Below are 14,027 nucleotides of genomic sequence, written 5' to 3'. Positions count from 1 at the left end.
TATCATCCCATTATTTTAGTATCTATTTCACATTTCACTCTCCTTAGGTTGACCTCGGAAAGAAAACACCAAGACTTCTAAATACCTCTGGTCGTCCCTCGGCCATCCTGCCTCTTTTTTTTTTGATTGACCACTCGTCGCTGTTCATTTTGTAAATTTTCCTCGTGAACTTTTCCCCATATAGTCGCGATCAGTTAATTGCAGTATGCTTAGCGTTTTTGTTCGTTTGTTTGATCATTATGAATTAGACCAAATGATTTAATAGTATTGCTCAAACACTGTTGGATCGTGATGAATTAGACCAAATGATTTAATAGTATTGCTCAAACACTGTTGGATCGTGATGAATTAGACCAAAGGATTTAATAGTATTGCTCAAACACTGTTGGATCATGATGAATTAGACCAAAGGATTTAATAGTATTGCTCAAACACTGTTGGATCATGATGAATTAGACCAAAGGATTTAATAGTATTGCTCAAACACTGTTGGATCATGATGAATTAGACCAAAGGATTTAATAGTATTGCTCAAACACTGTTGGATCATGATGAATTAGACCAAAGGATTTAATAGTATTGCTCAAACACTGTTGGATCATGATGAATTAGACCAAAGGATTTAATAGTATTGCTCAAACACTATTGGATCGTGATGAATTAGACCAAAGGATTTAATAGTATTGCTCAAACAAAAACAGCTAAACAGAAATTGTTAATCTGCTTTTCATTATTTACATAACATTCACCGAACTATTTCAAAAAAAATGTTGAATTCTTTTGTAACAAAATTAGGTGCTTAGGGCGACATAAAGTTTGTCCGCCCTTAAAGTAAAATTTGGTCACTTTAGTCCAATGGAGATGTGACGAATATCTGAGAGAGGCACTGAGCTGGGTGACGTTTCCAGTTGGGATTGGTGAGCGCTACATAATCATGAACGATGTTTCCAATATTATGTTGACTAGAGAGATAACAAAGCCATCAAGTGGTACGTTAGTTTTAGGTTATCAGGAAAAGCTATTACGTTATTAGATAAAGATGAGTATCTGTTAAAGGTTATCATCACAACACACAGATTCAACTCTCGAATCAATGTTGCGTTTGGGCCGACATGTTCGTGGAGGTAATTATATATATTTGTACAAATATGGTATACGCATTTAATTGAAGATGTAGAAATATGTTACACGGGATGTATTGATGTATGAGTATTAAATATTTAGAAAGATTCCGACACTATACACTAGGGGCAATTTAAATGATAACATCATATGAATAAGATATCATTGACATGCAAACCATCTGTATCACAAGTCGAACATAAATGTTGAACTGTAGTAATTTTATTATTAGATCCCATTGATTTCGATATCAACAGACGTCTGGGGTTACACATGTGTTTGAGATTGATTATAATTGTTTGTATAACACATCACGTCACAACAGATTATGTGCAGCAAGATTCCATTTCTTCCTGTTATTAACGTGAGAAATATAGCTGGCTCATGATCTACGATAATATTTTGTCATAACTTTGAGTAGGAGTGTCTTTTAGAAACAGTTAAATTTTGCTACCATGTTGGTTATTTGTTATTTCACCAAAATATCGATGACACTACTGTTATCAAATTTATGTATTTATTTCTGAAGCAGGCTTAACTTCTCAAAAAATAATGGTGCCAAACAAATGGTTATTTTTTCAATGTGGTGAATGAAAGACGAAAATCCCGAATAACAATTGATGTGGTTGAGCTGGTGATTGTTTAACGCGGAATAGAATAATTAGATCCTTTCGATCCATTCACTGTTATTCAAGTACGTTAACCACGGTACAAACTGATAGCGCTTACTTCACATTCCTGAACGAATTTCGTTTCAATGCGGGATATTGAGGGCGTGTTACTGAAATATACGGTGTGCTTATGCACGTTCATTATATGTAGAGTGATGTTGTGTTTGATAATATTAGTAATATTCTAGTCTATAAAATGTATATATGTTTTACGTCTGGATTATCACAGAAAACGGTCAATACAGAAAGTAAACATTTACTTCACCCATCATACAGCATGTTTGTTCCTCAAGGATACGTCAGTGGTACTGCAGTTCAAAGGAATATTTAAATACGTGACATTAACACAATAACGCTGTTTTACGTATAGGTTATTTGTGCCGATTAGGAATGCCCTTAGAGATGTTTAGAATGTTACTATAATTCTTTTATATATATATATACAGAAAAAGATAAACACTGGAAAACACATGATGTAAAACATAAGCGCTTTCATTTCTTCTTCAGATGTTTTACATATTTACATAGATACGGATTGTGACGTCATGAATACAGTACAATAGTGACGTCATATTGACACGTGAAATAATATAGCTCTGGTAATTTTAGGTAAGATTATTTAGTTTAGAACTAAATATTTTTACAAAATATTTTTCTTTCTCTTTTCTTGCAATATGGCTCTCTGATAAAACTTTATAGAATGGAAACTTAACTTAATTTGACGACATTGTGGTACATTTATATGTTGTTTATGTACACGTACGCGAGCTTGCAAGGTGTACATAAACAACATATAAATGTACCATATGTATAAATGTAAAATAAATAAATAAAATAAAATAGAAGGAAAAAAAAAACAAAAAAACAAAAAAAAAAAAAACAAACAAACAAAACAAAAAAACAAAACAATATGAAAATGGAGAGAGGGAATTATTTCAAAATTTCAAAAGTGTTGTAACTTTAAAATCAAATCCATAACCAATGCTTACGGTGCTCATTTCTTAAATGCAATGTTGCAAAGATATGTTAATATCCACTGATATTTTTTACGATTACTGATTACCAAAGTCACAATATCAATTTTACATCACTGTACCATAGTGATTATTCCTACAGAATACTCGCTATCAGGTAATCTGATGGTTAACATTTTAGGAAAATTCGTCAAAGAAGAAAATATGATGAACCGTATTGGACCATGGAGAGCTATGTTCTGTGGACAACTCGGCCTCCTCATGGTTATGCTCATTCAGTGCCAAGGCAAAAAGCTTGAATGTATGCCATCTTCTTCTGACCAGTCTCCATACACCTTCATAGTAGGTAAGTGTCAGGATAGCCTAGTCTCCTTTCACCGTCATAGAAAGTAAATGTCAGGATAGGCCAGTCTCCCAGGAGAGAGGGAGTACCTTAATCATTGAAATAGTTTATCTTACTTGGGTAAACATTACCCAGAACAATATTCCTTGAGGTGTTATGGTCACTTTTCAGTAAAACAGAAATAAGGAAGCCATGAGTGGAACTTTTCGACTGTTTGCTTTCGACTATCACGGCTTTTACTAATCCCTGTTAAATTTTCACCACAGTTTCGTTTTCCAGCTTTGGAAAATGCCAGAAATTATCGTTCCACATATACATATGCATAATTATGCCGTACATAGTACATGCAAAAAGTATTTGCAACTTCTGTGTTTTAGTAATGATATTTTTCACTTCTGAAGGTGTACTTAGCTCTGATCGAGGACGCTCGTTTCAGAACTTTGTAACAGCAAACATCAAGAATAATGAAACAGCAGTACAGAACTGTTTCATGCCGCCATATGTCGTCATCATGGATATCGACCGAGATCTCCAGATCCCACATTCTGGTTGGACAAAAATCACCAAAAGGATGAATGCCCGTAAGTACAGAGAATTAGAAAAGTCATAAGTCATTATGGACTTTCCGTGAGCTAATTATCTCGTGATTTAGACTTTACATTTTTATTATTGATTTCGAGATCACTCTATATTCGAGATGATTAAGATTTAAGGATTGTAATTAATTTTCTAGTGCTAGTAATTTATCCACGAAATCAGGTGCCAAGGAAGTAATATTGTGTTAAAATAAGAATATTTGTAACCCACGAAAATACACCATTTTACAGTATTAGTATTTGTAATCGTATTGACTACGAAATTAAAATGTCGCAAAAATTCATCGAAATACTATACATAAGTTATTGACTGTTTAGTACTTCAAGTGTCAATCATACTATCAAATTAGTTTGAGGTCACTCCCAGAAACAAAAACAAGCTTCTAATTATATTATCGATTTTTTGATAGCCATGTTTATTGACAACGGGGTTGAAATTAAATTTCTCTGTAAAACTGTGTTGTCACAATAACAGCGGGGCGGAAATTCCCCATACCTAGGGATTTGTTAACCAAGTGACAGCAGTAAAAATCAATCCATCGGCCAATATAGTGATATTCAATATTCATATGTAAGATCATACCCTGATATGGATAGGAAAATGTTTAAATATTGCATCACATGCCTAATCGTGGTGAAATGACAGGCTTTTATTAATACATATAGAAAAACTGAAAAACAAAACAAAAACAAAAAACAAAAAAAAAAAACCGCATAATTTCTTCATTAATAGCATGTTCCCCATGTCTGTAATAGATTACATGTCAAAGTGATAGATATTGAACAACCTTTCTGTAAATCACATCTCTATTGCATGTTGATATCATATTATATAATAGAACCAAATTCCATCGATTTGAATAATGAATGAGTTAATTGTCGATATGCAAACACAACTTTACCAGAAACTAACATAACGAACAAACCAATTACATCTAATAATGTATCATTATTACTGCATCGTACAGCTGTTTCGTCCTCCCAACACCCATCGGTGATGCTCAGGGCCTAACATTGAAAGCCTAGGAGGCAAAAAAACCAGAGTGATCTAAAGAATAATGAAAACCAAGATTAGAAATGTTTCATTGGCCCCATCATTCGATAGGTTTTGTAATTCTCATATAACAGATAGTGATAATTTTGGAACAACATCAGGCTGTGTATAATCTGAACTGTGCTCTGTTAGAAGAATTTAGATATAGATTAACGTCCATCAGAGCAAATCGATAGGTTTTGTAATTTACATATAACAGATAGTGATAATTTTGGAACAACATCAGGCTGTGTATAATCTGAACTGTGCTCTGTTAGAAGAATTTAGATATAGATTAACGTCCATCAGAGCAAATCGATAGGTTTTGTAATTCTCATATAACAGATAGTGATAATTTTGGAACAACATCAGGCTGTGTATAATCTGAACTGTGCTCTGTTAGAAGAATTTAAATATAGATTAACGTCCATCAGAGCAAAACGAAGCTTTCAAATAACTTTTTAACGACGATTCCAAATTTTGCATTGTTTCAGTAAACTTTTATTTACGGTTATCAGTATAAATCCTTAATGGTCGTTTTAAAAAGGCTATCATAACAATGCGACTTACCGATAAGGCGCCTGTTATGGGAAACAAACTTAAGGTAATGGTGTAGTTATATATCACTTCTATATATTTAAGTATATAACTTGACACATAAACAGAATACATTAATTATTGTTAAAAGAAGACGTTAAAATCAAATGTACTTTTATACTGATACCTCAACTATCTTATAACATCATCGATAAATATGATTTCTTTATGAAATCTAAAAATAACTATAGAACATTCTTTACCCCCTGTAATATAAAATGTATATAACCGATATCACGTTATTTGTCGGTATGAATTTTCGGTAGCCATGTTACATATCCATTCCTACTTTGAAACAATTTCGACTTGGTATTTCATAGAACGTGTCCGCTGTTGGAAATGAGATTTAAATGTGTAGGACATATACATGCGGATCTAACGGTGCACAGCTTCTGATGTTGGCCTATCTACACTAGAAAGCACTGTATGGCCCATTAACTGTATGTTAATCAAAACCAGGAGCATGGAAATAACAATTAAAAAACACACACACAAAAAAAAAAACAAAAAAAAAAAAAAAAAAAAAAAAAAAAAAAAAAAAAAAAAAAAAAAGAAACAAAGAAGAAACAAACACAAATGCTTCTATGCATCATGTTTTAAATTGAAAACACCTAACGGAACAGTTGAGCAATATATGGTAATTTAGTGTAAAAGTACATTGTAAGTATATCGGCAAGTTCCATAAAATATTCAATGAAACAAAATACCATGTAAATGATACTTAAATATACGCAGCCACTTACCTGGCAAACATGCTAAACACTTATTTTATTGCGCTTTAACGAAAAAGCATTTCGTTCTTTCGAAATGTTTTTTTCACGAAATAATATTTTAAAATAACAATAAAATACAGATGAAATATGTCAGTAAAGGAGAAATACATACACACAAATAATTTGTAAAGGGACTCCGTAGAAATACATATACACAAATAATTTGTAAATGGACTCTGTAAAAATACATACACACAAATAATTTGTAAAGGGACTCTGTAAAAATACAAACACACGAATAATTTGTAAAGGGACTCCGTAGAAATACATATACACAAATAATTTGTAAAGGGACTCTGTAAAAATACAAACACACGAATAATTTGTAAAGGGACTCCGTAGAAATACATATACACAAATAATTTGTAAAGGGACTCTGTAAAAATACATACACACAAATAATTTGTAAAGGGACTCTGTAAAAATACAAACACACGAATAATTTGTAAAGGGACTCCGTAGAAATACATATACACAAATAATTTGTAAAGGGACTCTGTAAAAATACAAACACACGAATAATTTGCTTGCCAAATTATAATGCTGGTTAAAAATATAAACTAAATTATTGAGTTACTTGATCAAATGGGAATGATATTACCTGTAGAAAGACATATTTCAGTTGGTATTTCATGAACATATACATATACTTCCACAATTGTGTTAGTGTTTCCAAAATATCAACCAATTCACACAATTTGTTTATCCAAAAGTTTCATATTTAAAGTACTTGTCGTAATTGTGTCCGACTTTGCTTTGTGTTAGTTGTACAATTGGTATTCATATGTTTATATGCATTGCTATCTAGATGATCTTTTTATGTAATAGACAATCTACCATCTATCATGTTGATAATTTCTAGCTGTCTATTCACTAGGACTTCCGCATACATTTTTGGGGATGTCGTAGTGGTGTAATGACCAGACAGTTATTGAATATTTTACTAGGCGAGTTGACATCTTACATTTATGTCCATAACCGTCAATATTAGCAAACACTAAAACAGGGTCTAAATTTTCGGTACCTGAAAAAATGAAGAAAATACAAAGTGATCCAAAGAAATGTCAAAATCTAGACGGTGTTGTGTACTAGCCCTATGATTTAATATTTAGTTTTTTTAGAAGACCTACAAGCACATGTGTATTCTGAACCGTGATATATGACAAATGCATCATATGAGATCATGAAACGTTATTTCTTTTGTGTTGATATTGGACAAATACTTCATAATTTTCACATTTGAAGGCATGTGGTCTTGTTGAATATTACAGAGGTGGACGACCAGGCTAATCTCGGTAGTGAGTACGGACTGACCGTCGTCATCGGCCCCTTTTACACCAACATGGCCATGATTCTTCAAATGAATGGCATCCCATACGTCGTCACAGATTACAAGGGATTTGATTGGGTGGACAACAACCGTGTAACGGACTCCGTCCAATGGCATTCAGTAGTGGAAATGAGGCCTGCTGCGTCAGAAATAAACCTAGCCATTGTTGATCTGTGCAAGACACAGAACTGGACAAGTGTCGTGGTAGTACTGCCAGATAACCCACGAGAGAACCAGGGTTTGTTTCCTTAAAGAAGAAATGTCACTTGCAGACAAAAAAAGTTTTAGCTCCCTGTAATAATATACGATTTTATCATGATCAAACTACTAGCTTGAATAGACGTTACATTAACGAACGAAATTAATTCTGTTCTTTTCTATGATTAATATACAAAAATGACTCTGGTTATTGTTTATTTAGAATGCAAGGATTTGGTGAATCAGATGATTGAGAGTAATATATCGCCAATTCCTTACGCCGTCAGTCTTGGCAACAGGAGAATGACCAATGAACAAACGCGAGACGTCCTGAGAAACGCACAGATGCTGGAACAGCGCGTGGTACTCACGTGCAGTCCGCGTGACGAGAAAGACAAGCTTGTAGAAACAGTCTTAAAGGAGGTTTGTGATAATACGTTTTTGTTCTTCTTATTTTAAAAGATCACCGATTTTAGTCTTCAAACCCATTTTAAACGACACCAAAGAGTTAATTTTAGCAGCAATGGTGAAATTTTGATATCTTGTTAGATTGGTTTCCTCCTCAGTTATCTACCTTACGTACGCTGTCCTCGTGGAGAGAAGAGAACTAAGGGAGGTAATCAATGTAAAATCTCGTAAGAAAATAACACTACAAGGGAGATAATTGGTGATCATTTGTTTATGTTCCTCTGCAAATAATTTAAAGTTTTTGCTAGATCGAGTACATGTATATTTCACAACGTTCACAATTATTTCTGAAAATACATGTTTACAAAATTTTAAAGCATACGTTATGGCAAATTATTGATGTTGTGGTAAACAAGAACTCTTACTGATTTTGATAATTGGTTTACCAGTGTATGTCATGGCTTGATATGAAGAGCCATGTCAAAGAAGAGCAAGTAAGAAAACTAGAAAATGAAGATTTAATCCGTTTCTTTTTTATCAACAGGCCATGGCATTTGGTCTCTTGGAAGATGAACACAACGTCTTCATCTTACTTGATACGGTAAGTTTTTATAAAACGTGGTTGAAAATTGTAGGTTAATTACGCAATAGAGAAATGCAATTGACAATGATGCATGAGGGGTTATGCGAATAGGATGAAACAAAGGAACTCTCCAGCCGAAAAAAACAAACCGTCACGGATAGAGATGAAACATAGATAGGAGGAGAGGTTTTCCTAGAGGGATATGTTATCGATATTAACAACAAGTGTGTCTTAACGGCTTTACCCTCTAGAACAAATATCATATTTAAATCAAGGAGGAATACAGCATAGTCAGGAAAAATAAGGAAAATTACACTGGAATGAGGAAGAAGCGAACACAACCGTTAAACAACGAGCTGGCAATGTGATAATATTAAAGGAAGTGAGGTAGATCATCTGAACTGTCACTATTCTTGTCGTATTTAATATTGTGTCGACGTATATCACCATGGTCGTATAACACTATTGTTCCTGTTTATCTAGTCCATGTACCTAGAACCACTCAAAGAGATGAACATGTATAGGAAAGGGCTGTACGCCGTAAGATGCCGCCTGCTGGCCTTCAGGTACACATTTAACAACGTCAACTTGACAAGCAGTCAGGAGGCTGCAGCAACGGACGCAGCAGAGCTGGTCAGTAGAGCCCAAACACGCTACCTCGAACTGTCTGGGGACTTCTTCGACCCTGATTTCTCAAAAGCGAGGTTCCTGGAGGCACTTCGCCAGGTAATAACAACTGAGCAAATTTATTGTTTTTCTTACAACACGATTTTTGTTTGTTGGTTTCGTTCTTTTTGTTGTTAGAATAAAAACATCCCTCTTGATTCATTGTTTTAAGATCATCTGATATAAATATCGTTACCTTTTGTTAAGTAATGTCAATAAGATACAATGAAACTATATAATATATTAGTAACAGTTTTAACTCTTTGTCACACAGTAAGTGTTGCGATAAGACAACAATGCACTTTTTTTTTATAAAAAGCAATAATGCCATAACATTAGTAAGTTTACGGTATTAGGATGTGACTGTCTCACATTTATAGATTTTAGATAGTTATTGTGTTCTATACAGGTGACTTTCGACTCTCCATTGACTGGTCATGTCCAGTTTGATGATGAAGGAAAGCGTGTTAATTACACGTTACGATTGGTTAACCATGGGGGTATGGGTCTATTTCACAAGGTAAGTATAGAGTGTTACAGCTGTTATAAACTTCCTGGTTACGCTACATTACAATGCAAAGACACAAAAGAACTTAAAGAATTCGTGAGGGACAAACAAAATCACATTGTTAACGATAAATTAATCGCGCATCTGTTGTTAAACGTATTATTACTGCATCTTCTCCGTATGTTTTGATAGTATTGACGTTATTTGTCTGTGTAGGTTGGGGAATGGAACCCCGGCGGTGCGAGTGTCCAGGAACGGTTACGATTGAGAAGATCTAGTCTTGATGGTGATCAGGATCAAGGCAGCATTTTCGATGACGTCCTCAAAGTCGTCGTCGTCATCGTAAGTATTTCCTGTAGCTATATCTAAAGTTTTGTATCTGAATACATTCGCTAGAGCAACAAGTTACCCCCTCCCCCTGCCGATTATTATCTGGTATACTGTAAATCATAACAGTTTTATTTTCGCGTTAATAATTAAGGATAGTTTATCGCGAATCCAAATGTCGCGCGATAATTTGTTTGAAAAGAACTCTCGATGGCATCCATGTTTATTTGGTTACCAATGTCGAAGTACTGTAGAGTGCGGGCCCGATTTGCTCAAAGTTTGGTTAGAATTAACGAGTGGTTATTGAAAAAATTAAAATATTAAGTAAACAAAAATTAGAACATCCTTTCCCATTTCACAGCTGTAGATTTTTTAATACATATCAGATTGATATTTTTAAGTTACTGTTTTGTTTTTCCCAATGGCAACAATTAAACTTTTAACTAACCACTGGTCAACGCTAACCAAGCTTCGAGCAACTGAGGCCTGGTTTATAAGAGCTCGTTAGTCGCAATTAAAAGTAAATTCCAGATCTGCGTCATGTTTTCCTAAATATGTCTGAAGGAGTGTGTTTGTAATATAAAATGCTCAGGAAATCTAAGCCATTTACGGTATTTGATTTTCATTTCTGTTGATAGCAATCTATGCTGGCGTGTGACATAATGTATTATTGAATATTATTTTGAAAAGTGTAGGTGTAGAAAGTGGAGACGTCAAAACGGGCTAATAAAAACAGAAAAGTAGAAAAAAAATTGTTTATCGAATTCATATTCAACAGTTGCTAATAACTGAACACGTTGTTTCCAGGAGGAACCTTTTGTCATTCGAAGGGAAGGTCGGAATGGTCATAGTTACGAGGGAAACGATCGCTACGAAGGATTCACTATCGATATTCTCCGGGAACTAGCAAAGGTTCTCCAGCTTAAATATGAAATTTATGAAAGTCCATACAACGTTTATGGGTCGGAGTACGCTAACGGTTCATGGAATGGTATGGTAGAGGAGGTTCTCTCAGGGGTACGTAATGGCTTGTCTAATCGGTTTATTTGTCTTCAATGACCTGAAGCTAAACTCCATTTTATTCTGATTTGAGACAAAATATGTTGCCTCTGTACTCGGATATGCTCTGATTGTTGGGAAGTATCTTCCAAGCGATTTATCACGAACGTGTATGTCCTAACAGATATCTGAGACACGCCTATACCAAGCCTTTGTAAACCCGTGGTCCTTCAATATCAAGTAACAGCCTCTTTACGATAAGTCAATTTTGTTGTGTCTGTATCCCGCTGAAAGCACGTCTCACTTATATATGTGTTGTTTTGTCTTTCTTGCAGAGGGCGAACATTGGGATGGGCGCCATTTCTATCACGTCCTCAAGGGAAAAGGTTATCGATTTTAGTCTTGGAGTGATCAGCACGGGAGTCAACATGCTCATCAAGAAACCGAAAGAGGCAAAAAACATTTTCCAGTTTATGGAGCCTTTCTCACTGAACCTTTGGCTAGCCACTGTAGGCGCGTCCTTTGTAGTGTCCGTCATTTTATACATTCTGGATTACACCAGCGTCGAGAGACAGTTTACAGTCAAGGAAACCCTATGGTTTTCTATAGGCACACTGCTCATGCGCGGCACTGATTTTTCTCCACGGCCGACATCACAGAGGATCGTCACGGCTGGGTTCACATTCTTCGTTCTCATTACAGTCAGTACGTACACAGCAAACATGGCTGCCTTCCTTACTACGACAAACCTGGAACAGCCTGTTACGTCACTGGAAGAGCTCGCGGAAAGGAGCGATATCGAATGTGGCACTATAGATAAGTCAGCGACGATGAAGTTCCTACAAGATGGCAGTAGACCTGTATACAAACAGATCTGGGAAAAAATCCGCGAGTCTGATTACGGATTGGTTCAGAACTCCTCAGTGGGCAGACAAAGAGTTGAGCAAGGACATTATGCCTTCATATTCGATTATCTTATCAACCTTTACTCGGAGAAAAACTACTGCGAGACTAAGATGGTGGGAATACCTGTCCGATTACAGGAACACGGGATTGTGATGCCTGCCGGGGCCTCTTTTAAAACTAAAATCAATATTGGCCTCCTGCAACTCAAGGAGAGAAATTTTATTCGAGATATGCAGAAAAAGTAAGCACTCTTTGATAGTAAATGATTTTTTGATGTTTTTTTTTTTCGTGGGCGGCGCTTTTTTTTTTATTTAACATTACTTCAAATAATATATTTGTCAAGATGTATGTTCGAAATAACCATAACTAGAAGATGTTTTTGATCATATGGAAATGCAATATTTGATTTCTTTGTTCTATAGATAGATATGAATTGTGCCATGTAACAAACTCGTCTGTTTCCTCGAAATTCGAAGTTTTCTTCCCATTTGCTTCTAAAGTGATTGCGACATACATGATCATACAGCTGTTTTATTCTTTGATGTTAGGTGGTGGGATAACAAGCGTAAATGCGACAATCAAATGGCTAGTCGATCGTCAACGCAAGTCGAGTTTTCCATTGGTCACATGGCGGGAGTTTTCATCGTCGGAGGTTTTGGTATGGCATGCTCAGTGGCATTTTTCCTCTTCAAGAAGTTTTACCTGTTAGCGAGAAATGACAACGAAAATGAAAAGATGCCAGATAGTGTTTTACTTGACAACACACATAAGATACAGGGAGACATGTTATAGGTGTGTCAGTCAAGGCAAAGAATACTTCGTGTACAACATCAGCGACTTAAACTGAGTATGGGCTGGCTGAAAAACCTGAAAATATCTTGTAAAGTTATCTATAACAAATGAACACACGGAGAAGAAGATTCATTATAACGTACTTTGACCGTTTTGCCCTCGCATAAAACTTTTCATCCCAAAACGACAAACCCATACTCATCACCTTTAACATAAAACTTTTAACACCGAGTGACAAAGGTTGCCCCCTACATAGTACACAAGGAAACAGCGATTGGCATGATTGTGTAAATATTTCTCTTGTTCACATTTCGCCCTAGTTTTATTGAATTTTAGTTTTGGTTATGATTGTGTTGACATGTTGGTATTTTCTTGTTTTTTCTGGCGCCCGTGCGAAGATCTTTAAAGACGAACATTTTTGACTAAAATACCTGACTGAATTTCCCCCTTCCCCTGTTTGTTACCTCTATTTTTACTAGTAATAAAATCTGAAGCAGTACTCCAGTAGAGAGATAATCTCGTTCAGCCTGACCATTGAAAAATTTATGAATTGATAATTGATCTTGTCCAATTCTCATTATTGAATGTAGTATTAACTCTCCGTGATAAATTAGATTCAGCAACGTTATTGGTTCATTTAAAGGAGTACTTTACGTAGGAATTCTTGGTTACTGATCGATAACTCATTAACCCATTTAAACAATCACCATACAGTAATACATTACAACCTTTTTACCTTATAGATTCAAATAAACATTATCGAAAACTACTTTCTTTTAAAGCGTTGCCTTTTTAACATTACATAATCACATACACCTCTCGTAGTACATACTTGTCTAACAATTTAGTAAGTACTAGATTTATACATCTTGTATTGGGACGAAGTAGTATAATAGAAATTGCAGTCATTGACATGATGTTTTCTTTGTTTATATAAGTATACAAATGCTCCTGTTGATGTCAAAACTTTAAACATATTAAGAACATGAAAATACCAACATGGCAACATAATCACAATTCAATCTCAAATTCATTAAAACACTGTGGCGAAATATGAATAAAAGACAGATTTACACGGAGACTCCTGAAAAAGTTCATCGACGACACCCATCATGTAAATCTTGGTCAATCCAAGTAAGTAATGTCACGTTCTCAAAATAGAACAAGGTATACAACAACGGAGCCAACAGGCAAAGTAACG

The 14,027-nt window shown here is 35.0% G+C and overlaps 1 protein-coding gene across 1 annotated transcript; it reads left to right on the top strand.

Moving 5' to 3' along the window:
* Nucleotides 1–3,600: 3,600 nt before the first annotated feature.
* Nucleotides 3,601–12,826, top strand: LOC132547047 (glutamate receptor 4-like). Its single transcript, XM_060210795.1, has 10 exons — nt 3,601–3,691; nt 7,381–7,677; nt 7,861–8,060; nt 8,590–8,646; nt 9,112–9,354; nt 9,704–9,814; nt 10,019–10,144; nt 10,937–11,146; nt 11,464–12,275; nt 12,583–12,826. Exons 1-10 carry the CDS (start codon nt 3,601–3,603, stop codon nt 12,824–12,826), a joined length of 2,391 nt encoding a protein of 796 aa, XP_060066778.1.
* Nucleotides 12,827–14,027: the final 1,201 nt, after the last annotated feature.

Source organism: Ylistrum balloti, unplaced genomic scaffold (assembly GCF_031769215.1).
Source record: "Ylistrum balloti isolate Yb309-2 unplaced genomic scaffold, AGI_CSIRO_Ybal_v1 Utg369928, whole genome shotgun sequence".
NCBI classification, from domain to species: Eukaryota; Metazoa; Mollusca; class Bivalvia; order Pectinida; family Pectinidae; genus Ylistrum; species Ylistrum balloti.
This window is presented reverse-complemented; position numbering and strand designations above follow the sequence as displayed.

Coding starts and splice junctions, on each gene's coding strand:
- LOC132547047 (XM_060210795.1), top strand. CDS start 3,601: ATGCCGCCATATGTCGTCATCATGGATATCGACCGAGATCTCCAGATC. Junction 7,678..7,860: donor TAACCCACGAGAGAACCAGG/GTTTGTTTCCTT, acceptor TTGTTTATTTAG/AATGCAAGGATTTGGTGAAT. Junction 11,147..11,463: donor TAGAGGAGGTTCTCTCAGGG/GTACGTAATGGC, acceptor TCTTTCTTGCAG/AGGGCGAACATTGGGATGGG.